Source organism: Crotalus tigris, unplaced genomic scaffold (assembly GCF_016545835.1).
Source record: "Crotalus tigris isolate CLP2741 ecotype Arizona unplaced genomic scaffold, ASM1654583v1 scf7180000018940.2059657, whole genome shotgun sequence".
Classification (NCBI taxonomy): Eukaryota; Metazoa; Chordata; class Lepidosauria; order Squamata; family Viperidae; genus Crotalus; species Crotalus tigris.
In genome coordinates, this window is record NW_024097284.1 from 858,008 (window position 1) to 876,439 (window position 18,432).

General features: G+C 40.1%; 1 protein-coding gene across 5 annotated transcripts in view; it reads right to left on the reverse strand.

Annotated features, from left to right (window-relative positions):
* ARHGAP21 (Rho GTPase activating protein 21) overlaps positions 1–18,432 on the reverse strand; it is an 83,996-nt gene that overhangs the window by 37,750 nt on the left and 27,814 nt on the right. For all 5 annotated transcript variants that reach the window (XR_005558463.1, XM_039357682.1, XM_039357683.1 and 2 more), the window contains exons 2-3: positions 13,660–13,842; positions 13,542–13,566 (exon numbers count right to left, since the gene is read on the reverse strand). Coding sequence is in view for 4 of the 5 variants with exons in the window: in XM_039357682.1 (XP_039213616.1) it covers positions 13,542–13,566; positions 13,660–13,842 (208 nt within the window). In the remaining variant the exon portion in view is untranslated. The remainder of the gene's footprint in view (positions 1–13,541; positions 13,567–13,659; positions 13,843–18,432) is intronic.

The window sequence follows — 18,432 nt, forward strand, 5'->3', positions numbered from 1 at the left end:
TAAAGAAAATAGACTTAATAAATGGTGGCTATATATGATTCAATGAGGGCATTTAAGTGAGACTACATTCCCAACATCATTTGTAGTTCTGAATTATTTAGCAATAAAAACTTAATGAATTTCTTTCTTTATATGTCATTAATTATATTAATATATCAACTCATTTAACATTTGTCCTCTACATTTGCATAGAATTTCAATGTTCTTCAGTCTTAACTGAAGATTGTTACAAATTATCCCAACATTCTTTCTGCATCCTTTAGAATATCCTCCAACATCTATAAAGTTGTAAGAACTTTTTGCAAATACTTGGGGATTTATATTGGTTTCCCTAACATTTACCAAAATTAAAGCTTCCTTTTCATACCCTTAAATTCATGAATCTCTCCCAAAGAAGTCCTTTTAGAATACAAACCTTGAGCTAGTTCAATGAAGTCTACTTCAGCCATTGAGCAAGAGAAACTGATGCATGTGCTATGACCAGAAAATTCTGAACCCAATTCTTTAGGAGTTTTTACTTGACCACCATTCCACCCTGTTGCAGTCCAAACCTTCTCGCACCTTACAAGTAGTAGAAGCTTACTTTAAAGGTTCAGAAGAAACAAATAGGCTCTGGCTGACACAGCTGTGGCTAATGATGAAATGTAAGGTCACACGATCCCACCAGCCTGTGAATTATTCTATTAACTCATTTTTGCTTACAGTCTTATTATATTAACACTTTATGCTACAGAAGTTTTGAAAATAAGCAGCATGTAGATTATGGTAATAAACAAACAAGCCTAAAACATGGTTAGTGCTTTTTCCTTCCATATTCTACAACTGATTGAGCTTTTTGATACATTTATTCTTTTTTATCCAAAAGAAAATTCATCAAATACTATTTATACTGCTAAACATGTTCTCCAAATTAAATCAGAAATGGATTTCATATCTAAAGAAGAATGAAACTCATTGTGCATTTTGGTAAAATTATTTGCAAAAATTTTAACTCAAGCTAATTGAAATTATTAATTTTTCAACCTATTTTCACTGTAACAGAGTAAAGGAAGAATAGATCTTTTTCATTTCAATAAACTTTATTTACACTATCTCCATGGTATGAGATGGCAAAAAATGGTGCTCATGAAAATGTAAAAAGACAAATACTTATCTATTTTAAGCAAAATTCGGTTTATAAAATGATTAGCAATGGAGATATATTGCCTGTACATATGTATTACTTTTCTACCTGCTGATTCTAGTATAGGCAAACAGGCAAATCTCAAAAGACTTCTGAAAAAAAATAGGGTTCTCAGAATATTGAATGTTGGGGTGCTCCACACTGAACTGAAAAATGTTTAATAATTTACTGTAATGATTTAAAGGAATAGCTACACTGCATTTTCTAAATAAGTATGAAGTGACTACAGCTGCAGCAAAAATGAGATTTAGTTGCTCACATAGCCTGAAAAGGATTCATTGATGGGCAAAAATAAGGAAATTGAAATTGCAGTTGCCATGGATACCATTACACAAAATCAAAAAGCAAATGGGTAGAAGAAGTAACAGAAAACACAATGATAAATGCACAAAAATATCTTAGAAGGATTATATTCTCTACTTCATTTAACATGCTTTTCAAAAAGGAAAAAAAAGAGTATATTATTTGACTGAAATGAAATTGAATGAATGTATGTGTACAGGTATCCTCAACATATGACCACAATTGAGCCCAGAATTTCTGTTGCTAAGATAGTTGTTAAGTGAGTTTTGCCCCATTTAATGACATTTCTTGCCACAGTTGTTAAGTGAATCATTGCAGTTGTTCAGTTAGCAAATGGTTGTAAAGTTAATCGGGCTTCCCATTGACTTTGCTTGTCAGAAGGTTGCAAAAGGTGATCACATGACCTTGGGACATAGCAAAGGTCATAACTATGAACCAGTTGCCAAACATCTGAATTTTGACCATGTGACTGTGGTGTTGTTGCAACTGTCTAAATCAGTGGTTCTCAACCTGTGGGTCGGGACCCCATTTGGGGTCAAACGACCATTTCGCGGGTCACCAAACAAGGCTGTCCGCCATTTTTCCTCCCTTTTCTTTGGCCACGCCCCTGGTACCCGGTGATGTATAAGTGGTTGGGGGGTCACCACAACATGGGGAACTGTATTATGGGGTCGCGGCATTAGAAAGGTTGAGAACCACTGGTCTAAATAAATGGTTGTATGTCAAGGACTACCTATATATACATATTTTCCACTTAAATAAGGTAAGACTTATCATATATCCATACCTTTATATCATCCTGTTGATTTTAATTATCTAGTAATGTTCTCAATAGTTTCATTTATTTTATATCCTGTCTTTATAATTTTTATAAACAACTCAAGACACTGAGCATATCTAATATTTCCTACTCCAAATTTCTCCAAAAAGACAATCCTATGAGCTTGTTAGGCTGAAAGAATGATTGGCCCTAGGTTACCCAGTTGGCTTCCATGCCTAAGATGGAACTAGAACTCATGATCTCTGAGTTAGTCCATAATAAAGACTGAAAGTACTCTATTTTGATTTTTATAGTTATAATTGATATAAAAAGAGAAAATATATCCATTCTAGAACTAATAAGCATTTCATCATAAAACACATTGAAGTATTCTAATAGCTGAACGTTATCTTTTGTATGCAAAAAGATACAGAAAAGCTTTGACCCATGTTCTCATTACACTAAAATTTCACATCATCTAATACATGAGTTTCAAATTATAGAAAAGGAAACCCCATTTCACACAACTTCTAGTTCAGTTATGGAACATACTACCTCAGGATAAATTACAACCTAGTTAGTTGTAAAAGTTATAAAAAATTGACAAATACTAATTACTTTTCATGATAGTGATACATTACACCCTAGATTCAAAAGAAAAATTAGACACACAATCCAGGAGAAAAGCACTCACATAGGGTAAATGATGTATATCAACAACTTCCTAATTTTAACAGCCTTAAATGTAGGAAGGTAATTTTTCAGAAAAAGAACCACCACACCTGATTCCATTTCAGAAAACTGCACCTTTGGAGTTAACAATCAGATTTTATCAGCAAAAGGGTGGGGCAATTTGGCTTCCACCAAATTGGCTGCTGTTATTAAAGTAAAACAGCTGCAGTGAGTCAGGATTACATATTTTAGCTTTACAACTGAACAAAATGCTAACTTTTCAGAATGGACTTGACAGAATTATATATTATTTTCCTCATTTATTGCTAGCATCTATGTTCAGTCTAAATGGCCCATAAGAAAACAATTACATAAAATTGCTTGTTTTTATGCATGAAACTATTTCTGGATCTAGAACATGTTCATTACACTTAGATAAGCCAATGTCAGAAATGAATCATAACCATTTATGTCTCACTGATTGGTAATCAAGCAATTAATCAACAATGATTGATGGCTGTGAAGCATAATTTGCTAAGTTAGCTCCATCTATTACTTTCAAAGCAATTGCTTCTCAAGTTTTATTCAAGAATTTCATACTTTTACCCAACTATGCCACTAGGTGGCTCCTATGCATATAATTAAAGCACCATCATAGCAGCAATTTCACTTATAAAGAATAATATAAGCCTATCATATCCACTATGACAAGTGGACTTAAATAACATCAGCTACCTTATATCTTAGCTACTATATAAGGATGTAAAAACAGAAGCTTTCTTAATGCTACTTTTATATGGCCATACTGAGCATGAATTCTGAGCTATTTATTCCCTCATAATACAGAATTTTATGGTGCCTTTTCTATGTTTTATAAATTAACTCATTCTTAAAAATATTTTTAATAAAACAATTATTGAGACATACTGTGCATGCATCTATAATTGAGAAATCAGTAAGTTTTATTTTACATTTTTTCTTTATTTTTAATTTATCTGAAAGTGTATGGTTTTAACATATAATTATGTATTTTATAAAGATAATGGGCTAGTCACAAAGAGACAGATTTAAAAACTCAGATGGCATCCACAACCAGAAAATCAAACCCCAGTATTATATTTATTCATTCATTTTATTATTAAAGGAAGTCCTGGAGGGATGTCACTTTTATGAGATGATAATCAACTGGATACAAATCAAATCAAATAAATATATGGTCCAATAAAGTGAACTCCATGCATAGGAGAAGTTGTTCTAAATAAGCAACTTATTCTCTTTCTGAACTACTAGAATAAAGGAGGAATAAAAACATAATAATGAAGGAACCTAAATAATTAAGGTAGTCCTCAACTGATGAGTGGAATGGAGACTGCCAAATATGGTTGTAAGTTTTCACAGTTGTAAAGCAGATCATCACACGACCAACCAGATTTTAAGAATGCTTTTGTTAAGCAACCTTGATGATTGTTAAGTGAACCCATTGTTTGCTATGGGCATTTTTGCCAAAAACCAGAAATAGTCAGTTTTCAGCAAAAATATTGTAATTGCGGTCATATATGTGTGTGGAGGGGGGGGGGGAAGCCATAAAAACTTCAGAACTGGGTCATAAGTACTTTGGGAGTTCTGTCATAACTTTATAAGTTGACTAGAAAGTCAAAGTGACTTTCATGAACCTATACTCGCTGCTAAATGACTAGATTTTTTTTAATGTATCCAATGGCCAATAAAAATTGACTTGATCAATATTCATGTTATCTTAAAACTACCATCCATTTACCTTCATTTTAATTCTATAGTTACTTAAATGGTAACTCCCTCTTCTTTAATTTACTCCATTTTGTCTCTTTCAATCTCTTGAACACATAGGCTTCTATCTTTGTCAGTTGCCAATATTTACTTCATAATTCATAACTGTAAACCTAGTATTTAAATTTCATTTTTTCCACCCGTGCACATGTAAACCTAAGCTGCTATTTATTGCCCTCAAAATGCATAATAACAGGACTCCTTTAAGATAGCACATGCTAATATAGTTTACTATTAATACATCCACCTGGGAAAGACCCAAATACTGAAAATCACAAAAAAGCAATATCCTCCCTATCTTAGTTTCTACTTTCATCTGCTTCACATTTTTCATAGAGATATTGTCAAGGATACAATTTCCTGGCTTCAAATATAATCCACACTAGCTCTAGTAATTAGTTGGGGGGGGGGTAATAAAGAAAGCAGAGTTGAGTTCTTCTCAGCTAAGGCTGTGAGCAAAAGAGAAACTTTTCCTTTTCTCCCAGAAATCTGTTGCAATGTTTTCATGATATCAGGTAACTTGGAAATTGTATTTTTTCCAGCTACCTAAGATCCATGCACAGGGCCTAGCTATTCACCAAGAGAGACAGACAGATGTGAAAAAGATAATGGTCCTTTAAATCACCCTTAAGAGATGTTTGCCCTACATCAGATCTGTTAGTTTGATACACAAATTGGTTTGAATTTTATCTATGTTACTGTGTTCTCTTTAAATGCTTTATTGCGTTTTTGTATGTGCTAAGGAATCCTGTGACTGGGCAGCATACAAATTTAATTAATATTAAGTTAAAAAGTTATTATTTGTCCGTGTGTATCAGTATGTCATCGTTTTTAATTTATGTCATCAGTTAAAACTGGCTTCCTTGTGCTTTTGTTGATTTCTACCGATACGGATTTATTATTACATTTATGATTCTAAGGAGTCAAATAGAAGATCCTGGTAAGACAAAGGGAGATATTTTCTCTAGATATCTTTGATTATTTTGTATCATTTCCTATCCAAGGCATTGCTTTATATGCCTTAAAAAAGAACAAAAATATGAACACATTTCTTTATAAAGTCTATTGATGAGCCTATTGTCACCAAGCCTATTGTCAAATCAACATTGAATAAACTTTTGTATTCTCATTATCGGACATGATATGATATGATAACCGGATCTAGTATAAGTTTGGATGACTTATTTAGAGAAATCCTAATCTGTAATTTTCACATCTGTGCTTAATAAAAATATGTAGTATCCTACTACATCCTATTAAGGTTCAGGCAGTCCATCTGACTTATGGATAACTTATATCTATGAACAGGCTGCCTATTAGTAAAAATGGTGAACAGCATTCTTCCTTAAGCTAATGAACTGCTAAAGCTGTGCAATGTTTTCATGAATTACAGTATATTTATAATATATTAAACACACACACACAGATATATTAATATATGTTGTTGTTGTTGTTGTTAATTGCGAAGTCGTGTCCGACCCATCGCGACCCCATGGACAACGTTCCTCCAGGTCTTCCTGTCCTCTACCATCTTCTGGAATCCATTTAAGTTCATATATTAATATTTATTTATTTATTTATGAGACTTATATACCGCTTTTAAGTGCAAGCACTCTCTAAGCGGTGTACACCAGTAAGCAATGTATGTATATATTTACATTGCCCCCAACAATCTGGGTCCTCATTTTACCTACCTCAGAAGGATGGAAGGCTGAGTCAACCTTGAGCCGGTGAGATTTGAACCGCTGACCTGCTAAACACAGTCAGCTAAAGTGGCCTGCAGTACTGCACTCTAACTGCTGCGCCACCTCGGCTCATATTATGTACGTATAATATTATAAATATATTAAATATATTTTTAATATATAGCCTGTTTTCAGCAGGTCATGAAAACATAGTGTGGCTTCAACAATTCATTGGGTTGAGGAAGGAGAACTTACATAAAAATCTGAGTTAAAGACAGACTTGGGAACAGATCTCATTCTTAACCCAGGGACTGCCTGTATAAATGTTTAACTCTACTTGCATACAATTCCAGCACTCTGATAATAATTTCCAATTTTATAATGATTATAAAATATATTTAATATCTACAACTGAACACGACTAAAACTTGTCAGAGTTAGAGTTAAGGGCCAAAGTTGAAGATCCCTTAAGAAAAACTTACAGAACTGTGGGTATTTTCCAGCCTGCTAAGGGGCGTTGACTTACCTGAATGCCTTTTCTCAGCACGGAGATGGATAATCCACCAATGGGTTGAGACTGTATTCCTGCCCAATCAGATCAGTCAGCCAAAGTTGCCACGCCCGTCCTGGACCATGAGATTCCCAGTCTTGACACGAGCGAAGCCATTGACTGACAGTAAGACGTTTTGGCTCGAAACTAAATATCCCCTCTTATCCCTGTCTAGAAGGGTGGGTGTGGATTATCCATCTCCGTGCTGAGAAAAGGCGTTCAGGTAAGTCAACGCCCCTTCTCCAGCACTGGAGATGTATAATCCACCAATGGGACATACCAAAGCCTATTGTCCCTCGGGTTGGGGAGTAGACTGGTCCTGTGTGTAACTTTGGTCTAGCACCTGCTGGAGAACCCTCCTACCGAAGGAGGCCTCTGCAGAAGAGTATTTGTCGATTTTGTAGTGGCGAATAAATGGAGAGGGCGAAGCCCAAGTGGCCGCCCTGCAAACTTCCTCAATAGAAGCTTGCATGGCCCATGCTGCCGAGGTGGCAGCACTCCTTGTGGAGTGAGCCATGACATTCCTGGGGACTGGCAGGGCCTCCGCCTGGTATGCCCCAGTGATGCATGCCCTAATCCACCTACCGATGGTAGAGGATGAGACCTTCCGGCCCTTAGAGGAGGGGTGGAAGGATATGAAAAGCGCTTCTGAGTGACGGAATTCCGCTGTACGTGAAATGTAATACCTTAGCGCCCTGCGTAGGTCCAATGTATGCCATTGTCGCTCTAGGGCATAAGTTGGGTTTGGGCAAAAGTCTGGTAGGACTATCTCCTGCATTCTGTGAAAAAGGGAGTTGATCTTCGGAATGAAGGAAGGATCTATTCGCAAGACTACCCTGTCCCTGTGAAAATGACACAGGTCCTTCCTCGTTGAGAGAGAAGCTAACTCGGATATACGTCAAGCTGACGTGATAACTACCAAGAATGCTACCTTGTGGGTCAGGTAGCGAATGTCACATGTCTTGAGTGGTTCGAATGGTGCTCTGGTAAGGGCTTGCAGTACTCGTGGTAATTCCCACGATGGATATCTGTGCACGGCTAGTAGTCTAATGTTCGCAGCTCCTTTGAGGAAGGATTGTATTAAGGGATGCTTACCCAAGGATTCACCAGGGCTGGCTGAAAGTATTGTTGAAAGGGCGGCGATATGCCTGCGCAGCGTGTTTGGTGAAAGGCCCCTCTCTAAACCGCTTAGTAGGAATTCTAGGATCTTTGGGATTATGATCTTTTTGAGTGGCAATTCCTGTTTAGAGCACCATGATTGGAAACTTCTCCACGTGGCCTCGTAGATACGGTTCGTGGAAGGGCACCTTGAAGCCTGTATAACTCTAATTACGCCCTGTGAGCAAGATTCCTTGATTAAAATTGACCGCTCAAGTGCCAGACGGCTAGTTGTAGCCATTGTGGCTCTGGGTGGAAGATCGTCCCGTTTGAGGGAGATCTTCTTCGGAGGGATCCGCCATGGACTTGTGCGGGAGAGACTCCTCAGGTCTGCGAACCAAGGCCTCCTTGGCCAATAAGGGGCCACAAGAATTACCTCGACTCGTTCCCACAGAAACTTGCGCACTATCGCCAGAAGGAGAGGTAAGGGTAGAAAAGCATACAGGAGCTCCCTTGGCCATGGGCTCCGTAATGCATCCCTTGGCCATGGGCTCCGTAATGCATCCGGGAGAAGAAGCGAACCAGTTGGGCATTGAAGGGAGATGCAAATAGGTCTACCTATGGAAGACCGAAGCGGTGACAGATCTCCCTGAAGATCCTTGGGTGTAGTTGCCACTCCGAGTGATCTATTGTTGTTCTGCTCAACAGATCTGCCTGGATGTTTGTTTCCCCCGATATGTGGTCGGCCTTTATTGAGGCCAGATTTTGTTCCACCCAGGCTCCCAGTAGGAGAGCCTCGGCCGAAAGAGCACGGGAGTGCGTGCCCCCGACGGTTTATGTGGGCCTTGGCTGTCACGTTGTCCGTTAGGACTAATACGTGACTGCGTGTTAGGCTGCTCTGGAAATGTCTTAACGCTAGTGAATGGCTCAGAGTTCGAGCCAGTTTATGTTGTGCCGGGGGTCCGCTACTGACCAGCGGCCCTGTGTCCACTCGGTCCCCAGGTGAGCTCCCCAGCCGAACAGGCTTGCATCGGTTGTGACTACTATTCTGTCCGGTTCCTGAAAAGTAAGCCTCTGAGAAGGGCCGGAAATAGCCACCACTTGAGGGAGTGCTGTACTCCCAGTGGTAGACTTACCCTTCTTCGGGATGCACTGAGTTTCTGCCTCTGAAACGGGAGCATGAACCACTGTAGTTCCCTTGAGTGCAGTCTTGCCCATGGGACGATTGCTATGGTCGAAATCATCTTCCCTAACAGGTGGGAAAGGCAGACTAGCGTCACTGACTGACCGCAGTTTACCTGCTTTACTGTCTCCCTTATGTTGCTGAGCCGTTCCTGGGATAGGTACACCTTGCACTCCATTGTGTCTATGACAGCTCCCAGATGTAGTATCCTCGTTGTTGGAGTTAAATGGCTCTTGGGAAAATTCACCAAGAAGCCGTGATCCTGCAGCAGCTTTACTACTAATTTTAGATCCGCCTGAGCATGGTGGGCGGACGTTGATTGGATTAGAATATCGTCCATGTAACACTGGACTTTGACAGGAATGGTCCTTAGGTGTGCTGCCAGAACCGCCAGTATCTTGGTGAACACCCTGGGCGCTGATGATAGGCCGAATGGTAGCACTCTGTATTGGAAGTAATGTCCCCTGTAAGCGAACCGTAGAAACCGGCGGTGAGCCAGAGAGATGGGAATGTGTAAGTATGCCTCCGTGAGGTCGATAGATGTCAGAAAATCCCCTTTTCTTATGCTTCCTAGGATGGAGCGCAGTGTTTGCATTTTGAATTTTTGGTACGTTAGATAGAAATTTAGCCTTTTTAGATCCAGAATGGCTCTCCATCCCTCTGATGGTTTCGGAACCACGAAGAGGATAGAATAGAATCCCTGGCCTCTCTGGTCCATAGGCACCAGTTCTACGGCCCATATGCTTAAAAGGTGTTGAACGGCTTCGTTCATGAGTTTTCTCTTTGTTGGGTTCGCGGAACAGGGGCAGGGGCGGAAACGTTTCGGGGGATTGGAGAGGAATTCTAGGGAGAGACTGTGGCGTATGGTGTCTCTGACCCATACGTCCGTGGTGGTTTCTTCCCACTGGGGGGCAAACTGTGCTAGCCTGCCCCCTATGGGAAGGTCTGAGAGGGAGTCATCTGGTGCGGCGAAAGGGGCGGTTGTTCCCCCGAAAGGGCTGTCTTCCTTGCGCCTGCCTATGTCTTGTGTTTTGTCTATCTGTCTGTCTTTCCTGCCTATCCTGCCTAGGTTGGAAAGGTTGGGAAGCCTGGAAATAACTGAACCTGGTTTCAGCACGAAAGGATTGTTTCCTTCCGAAGAAGCCGGGTCTCCTGTCCTGCTTCTTAAGAATGTGTTTGAGGACCTTGCGCTTGTCCTTGTTCTCTGTTAGGTAGGGCGTTAGCGCCTCCCCAAACAACTTTGTCCCTTGGTATGGAGCCGAAGCCAGTTTCCACTTGGATTTGGCATCGGCCTGCCAATTTTTTAGCCAAAGAAAGCGTCTGCTCGTGATGTTTGACGCTATTGCCTTAGCTGAAAATTTGGCCGCTAAGAGTGTCACATCCGATGCATATTCCGTGGCTGCTACCATCTTGCTGAGTTCCTGGTGGGTACGGATGTCCTCCACCGGAACTCGTAATTCCCGGAGCCAACAAAGTGTGGCTCTGGTGAAAAAGGAGGTGGAGGTAGCTGCCCTGGTAGCCCATGCTATCGCTTGGTGTGTTCTTCTATAGGCGGACTCACCCTTTCGGTCCTCGGCCTTAAGAGCCTCTGCAAAATCTCCTGATATGGCTGTGTCCGATATCAGGGGTCCTATGGGTTCGTCCACCGCTGGTACTTTCAGGGCTCCCTCCAGCTCCCTGGCTACATTAAATAGCCTCTTCTCCGTGTTGCTGGGAAAAGGGAGGGAGGCTGGTGCTGACCACTGTTTCCTTATTATGTTTAGGAACAGGGTCGGACATGGTATGCGGTGTTGAGTGGTTACCTTTTTGGCGAACCTTGGATCAGCCACCGTGTCAACTGTGATGGGTTCCACTGCTGTCCCCTGACCAAGATGGGCTGTGGCCTCAGCCTTGCGTAAAATAGTGACAAAAAGAGAAGGGTTAAAAAGGCCATTAAATGAAGGCACCTGAGGTGAGTTGTCCTCCTCTTCGGACATTTGGCTCTCCTGAGACGTACCTGGTTGGTCAAGGTAAGAATCCTCGGAGATCGACAAGTCTGAGAGGGAAGAGGGGTCCTGATGGTCCTCTGTCTCCTCCCAAAGTCTCGATCTATGCCTTTGTGGCTTGGGCTTGGAGGCCTGAGCCCTGGACTCAAATGCGCGGTCTACTGCCTGCGCTATTAAGGTCGCTAGTAGGTCCCCCGTCAGAGCAGTAGGGGTAGTCATTACCTGCGTCCCTGCTGGAGCCGGAGTTAACTTGGTCACCGGAGACTCTTGTGCCCCACCTGGTAAGGAGGATCGGGAAAGCGATGAGAATTCACCTATCCCGCCTCGTGCTGGGGACTGAGATGAATCCCCAGTAGACCAAATGCCCAGTGGGGATGAAGAGATCCCCAGTGGTAGTTCGGGAACCATTCCCCCACTCTGACTCTTTTCAATTCTTGCCCTTTTTTGGGCCCTGCTAAATTCTTTTTCCACGGCTTTCTGATTGCATGTTTGTCTGCCTTCTTGGATGATTTCTTTACAGCCTTGATTTTGGAGGCTGTTGAGGCTTCAGAACCCTCTGACACGGGTACTCCTGAAGCTGAAGGCAAGGCTCCAGTGGAGGTCATGATCGTCTCCTCCATTCACTACTAGCATAGGGTCACGACTGGGGAACCCCAGTAGTAGGAAAATAACTACTCTGAGTATGCACAGGTGCACTACCGGGGACGCCTGATAAAACAACCCAGGTACAGATACTTCAATCTGTCTGACTTAATTTTAGTGCACGGATAATTCAGGCACACTAATGGGGATGCCCGGAATCCGGCTTGATTGTAGTGGGCAGGGACAGGTACATGACTGGGGATGCCCGTAAATCACCACCGATAATCCAGAAACGTACGGGCCACTAATGGGGAGCCCGAAGTCCGGATGGAGCCAGCAAGGAATTAGGTTGGAACAGAAGGAGTTGATTTAAGTCAAAAAACCCCTCTAGTTTTTCAGGCGTGGGGCACCAAGTCTTGGAAAGGGAAGTTATGAGCCTTAGGGTTTCCTCTAGAGTATATGTTATATGAAGGTGTTGAATATTACTTGCTCTAGTATTTATTACGATTTCACTTTAAAGCCGGGCTGAATAGTTTCCTTGCGAGGATTGAGCTTCCTTTGTTCTACTTGCAAAAAAATGGCCACCGCAACCTGGAAACTACTGCGCAGGTGTCAGTAGTCCACCGCGCATGTGCAGAAGCTTCCCTCGCATGCGCAGAAGCCTCTGCTGTTGCCTGCGCCATGTGCAAATAAAACAAAGAATCACGCGTGCGCTGAGCTGCTCCGGTAATGGCGGCTCTTTTAAAACTCCCCGAGGAATGCCCGGCAGTTAAAAATGCGGCGTTTTGCCTTCCAGCTGCCTCGCACCGTATGGGAAGGCTTCCGCAGCTACCTCCTTCCTCGCAAACGCTCCCCCCCCACTAATCCTTTATCTCCGTGAGGCTAAATAGCTTCTGCTATTAAATGGCTGGGCTTAACCTGCCGCTCCACCGATTGGCTTGATCTTTTTTTTTTTTTTTTTAAAGTAAGTGGAGGGTTGAGGGCTGGGTTAGGGAAGGAGTCTAAGGGATTCCCCCTCCCCCCTCTATAGAGAGGAAGACTGTCCCTCTGGTACGTCTGATTCTTAATCTGTAATCTTGAAGAATTTTAAACAAATAATTTAGTCTATTCAATTCCAATTTAATTTAAATTAGCCTAAACCTGCAGCTACTGTAAGATAATCCACCAATGGAAAGGAACTATACCTGCCTAGGAGCCAAAGTTGTATGTCTGAATCCTGGGCGAGATCAGTCAAGACTGGGAATCTCGTGGTCCAGAACGGGCGTGGCAACTTTGGCTGACTGATCTGATTGGGCAGGAATACAGTCTCAACCCATTGGTGGATTATCCATCTCCAGTGCTGGAGAACTACTATTAATTCAGAAAACATAATTTTTAAGGGTATATCTCTTCCATGAGCTGCATAACTTTCCAATTAGCATTTTTACATACAAATTAATATAAAATGTTATGTAAATTATTTTTGAATAAAAAATAGAGGAAAACATAAAGTTTGCCAGTTCTTCAATTCATGATGGTTATGTAGATGTCCTGATTGTTTTTCTTGTCTTTGACTACTGAATTTTACAAGAGGGAAGAGAGAAATACTTGGAAGTCTATTTGGTAGACGGAAATATGTACATTTACAAATTTCACATATAACTTAAGTAACACACTACCAATATTTCATCCATATATTCTAAATATTCACAAAAAAGTAGAAAGTTAAATACAAGTATCAAAGAGAAAACATACCACATCTATTTCCATTCTCTTCATCCTGTAAAAGATGCAGAAAAATCCAAAGTCACTATTTTTTTATTACAGCCTTTTTATAATACAAAAGGCTTTATTCATAATTCATTTCACTCACTTTTAAAGAAATCTGAATAGCAGATTCTGGGGGGTAAACAATAAAGTGTCTTAAGGTAAAACCAAAACCTATTGGTGATCGTCGTAAAACTATCAATTTGAGTCCAGGCCAAGATAAAGTTTCTTCATCTTCTGACAATGACACTGTTTCACACTGCCCTTTTTCATCTTCATGTTTGGATACCTAGGAAGAGACAAGAAAAAACAAACAATTTAATGTCTTTAATTTCATGTAGTACATTATGTTTTTGGAAGCAATTTTACTCAGGGAAGTGGACCTGTGCAAAAGACTCTTATGTTATTCTGTTGTTTTGTTATATATCAAACTTCAATGTTGATTCTATCAGTTCTTCTAATATAATAATTTTATAACATAAATGAAACAGATAAAAGAAAATTATATATCCTTCTCTCTTGTTGTTGTTAATTGCGAAGTCGTGTCCGACCCATCGCGACCCCATGGACAATGTTCCTCCAGGTCTTCCTGTCCTCTACCATCTTCTGGAGTCCATTTAAGTTCACACCTACTGCTTCAGTGACTCCATCCAGCCATCTCATTCTCTGTCGTCCCCTTCTTCTATTGCCCTCAATCTTTCCCAGCATTAGGCCCTTCTCCAGTGAGTCCTTCCTTCTCATTAGGTGGCCAAAGTATTTGAGTTTCAACTTCAGGATCTGGCCTTCTAAAGAGCAGTCGGGGTTGATCTCTTCTAGGACTGACCGGTTTGAACGCCTTGCAGTCCAAGGGACTCGCAGGAGTCTTCTCCAGCACCATAGTTCAAAGGCCTCAATTCTTTGGCGCTCAGCCTTTCTTATGGTCCAACTTTCACAGCCATACATTGCAACTGGGAAAACCATGGCCTGGACTATACGCACTTTTGTTGGCAGGGTGATGTCTCTGCTTTTTAGAATGCTGTCTAGATTTGCCATAGCTTTCCTCCCCAGGAGCAAGCGTCTTTTAATTTCTTGGCTGCAGTCCCCATCTGAGGTGATCTTTGAGCCCAGAAAAATAAAATCTGTCACTACCTCCATTTCTTCCCCATCTATTTGCCAGGAATTGAGAGGGCCGGATGCCATGATTTTGGTTTTCTTAATGTTGAGTTTCAAGCAACTTTTGCACTCTCCTTCTTCACCCGCATCAAGAGGCTCTTTAGTTCCTCTTCACTTTCTGCCATTAGAGTGGTATCATCTGCATATCTTAGGTTGTTGATATTTCTCCCGGCAATCTTAATTCCAACTTTTGTTTCATCTAGCCCTGCCTTTCTCATGATGTGCTCTGCATATAAGTTAAATAGGCAGGGCGACAATATACAGCCTTGCCGGACTCCTTTTCCAATTTTGAATCAATCAGTGGTTCCGTGTCCAGTTCTCAGTGTTGCTTCTTGACCTACATATAGGTTTCTCAAGAGACAAATAAGATGGTCTGGTATTCCCATCTCTTCTCTCTACCTTATCCTAAACCACGTTATACCATAAAACTAAATTCTTACATTAGCTTTTTGTTCATAATAAAGATTTCTCAAGTGTCCTGGTCCAACTCTTAATTTTAAGGTGTTTCACATTCTAGCATGACTTATATTGTCAAGATCTCGCTGTAGTCAATCAAGCAAAGAAAAAACTCCTCAAGTTCTTTTGTTCTCCCCCTACCCACCTTACACTAAGTATCCAATCTCATATTCCTTTGTGTTTTCCAAAACCCATTTGTTCATTTTGCATGTTCCTCTCTTGTATGCCTTTATTCTTAATTGTAAAATCTTAAGCAAAAGTGATGCACTTAGTAACACTCTATGCTTTTTAGATGTAGTCTTGTAATTTGTATAAAATTCCCCACTGTCTTCTACAATTATATCCGTATTAATTGTAGACACTTGTATAACGTATCATTAATGTTTACTAGTATCCACTATTTTAATAGATATTTTCCTGTCATTTGTAAGGTTATAGCCAAGCCTTCTAAGTATCTTTGCTACTCTATTCCTTCATAGCCTCATGTCTTGAATAGTAAGCAAGTTGTCTGATTTGGATCCAACTCATATCTTTTTTCAATTTTTCTGAAGTACAGAAAGTAGTTCCAATGAAGATACCCAAGAGTAACATGGGAACATTTTAGTTTAATTCAACTTGATTATATATTGAACCAATTTATTTAACTTAGAAAGTTATACCCTAGTATTCTGATAATTTAACCAAAGGTTCTCTATAGAAGTATATGCAGTCTTGATTCATTTTTCTAGTTAGTAATAGAGTCAAAGGATTTCCCTCATGGCATACTTCCAAGATTCCCAGGCATTTGGAAGGAAACACCTTGAACTGCAATGGAAACTATGGCAAGGTGTACTGTACTATAATACAAAACTACTGTTCATATCTCACCCTCCCACACAAAGAAGCAAGGATTTTAGTTTGCCTTGTAGAAGGAGAGGTAAAATTTAATTCCAAGTTTAAGGACAAGTTTAATAATCAACAACTTCTTCTTCTTCTTGTGCCATATCCGTTATCAGATGGTGGCGATCATGTTGGCGATCCTGTTTTTATCAGCAGCTGCACGAAAAAGTGCTGCTGAGCTTTGTCCAAACCAGTCCCTTACTCAAGAATCAGTATTATTTCAAGGCTGACTGAGTATCCATTTAAATATATATATAGTCTATTTTAATGTTATCTATGAATCCTTTCTACCCAAGAGAACATATTTCACATTTCATCACATTTCAAAACAGGGCTAATATGGGACAGGCTATCTGCAAATGCAATACGGGAGAAAAAATGTAGTTTTACTGCCCTTATCACCACTAGATAATCTTAACAGTAGCTCTAATCCAGGCTCAACTATATTTGTCCCTTGTTAAATGTCAGGAGCATTCTATACATCTCTTCTCCTAGTTCATCTTCTTCATCTCTTCTGTGAACCACAGAGAGTGACGGAATCCACAAGAAGACAGGTGTGAGTCAATCCAAAGTCTTGTGGTAACCAAGGCTTCAGCCAGGCAGTGCAGCAGACCAGCAGGACACTTTCCAAGCTCTCTCTAAAACCTATCCAGGTCCATCAGTTGTGAATGTACACTGATCTTCAATAGTAGTGCCAGAGAACTTAATGGTAATCAGTGCATGATCTGATCATGACAAACGGGTCACCAAAAGCTCTCCCGCTTTCAGATCCAATGAGAAAGCCAGATCAACTTACAACCTCTGTCCTGTTTTGGGTCCTTAATGACATGGGATACACCCATGGTTGTCATGGTGACTATGAATTCCTGAGCTGCTTCTGATCCCAGTCTTAAAGAGGCTGCCACTTGAAGACCCTTAAGACCTGAAAATGGAGTTCAAGCAACTTAGGCAGGAAGGCTGCTATGCAGTAGGGAACCTGTACATAGCAACAATCCCAATTGATCCTTAGAACCCAACAAAATGAACAGGGTATCAAATCTGGCAACCTGTGAAACAGCATTCTTGGAATGGAATCCTTTTAAAAGATGTTCCAGAGTTGGAGCAATGCAATAGATTACTTTGCAATACTTTGTCATTATGGTGACAAAGTAACATTATCTAGTAATTATGGGCCCCAATCCAAAAAACATTTTTGATTTGAGGTTAATGCATTTACATGGTTACCGTATTCATAGTGGAGGGATAAAAAGAAAGTGGTGTTAGACACTGAGAAACCACTAAGACTTTCCAAGCTAGTTCTCATGAAGAATATTTGGCTTGCATAGAAGAGACTGATCTATAATTGAAGTATGAAATACATATTTACAGTTTTTAAAATCCAGAGGAAATGTCATCTCTAGTAGTTACATGTGACAAATTATATAAAAATAAAATTAAGAGATAAAATACTTCTTTTAAGTATACTTCTTCTTTTAATATATGATACATGTATAAGTATTGTCATGGGTCATCTTATAGATAGATTTGTATAGATTGATCTACAATATCCCTCTAACGGAAATATTAGAACTGGTTGTCAAAATGTGGAATAAATCATTTATTCTTCTAAGTAAGTAATTTCATATTCCAGATACCATGTTTGTCTTCTATTACAGGAAGTGTATTGCCATTTTTCTTTTTCCCTGTATAGGTAGCAATTGGTTCAAAATACTAAAGATTTAATCTAGCATATCTATTTTAGACTGAGGGCAGGGAGATTGTTCTATAGTACAATAGTAAGCACAACTCATTGAAACTGCAAGATAAAACTGCTTCTCTAAAACATGCATAAAAATATTGAAAAATGAACAGTATCAACTAAGTTCCACTATCTAATTTTAACGGCCCCTCATATTCATTTTCATTAAAATGGTTACTCCAAAGTCTGTGATTTTGTGAGTATGGAATTTAAAATGGCCATCAATGGTTCCCTAATGATGTTGATCTTTATACTCCCCAGTTTTACTTGCACAGTCAGTTCAAGATCTTCATCAAACCATAAGAACCATACAACTAAGTTTTGACAATATAATATAAGGGAATCTGTATATAAAGAACTATTTATGAAAATAAAAGAGGTAATAACAACAGTGGCAGGCATTTTGTTGGGTCCAGCAGAGGACTTCTGTCTATGAGTATTTTGGTCAGTTGTCTCGGGTAGAATACAGCCCATTTTTGCACAAATGAGCAAAGCTTGCCCATTACTTGCTATTGGAGCTTGCCTCTCTTCATAGGCTACAGTTGAGGTGAATAAACTGTAAGGTCACCTTGAGTAGCTTTCCCCTCCCTCCCAAGGGAATTTACATCACAACACAAAAGATCACCATGCTCAAATAAGGATGGAATGTCTACT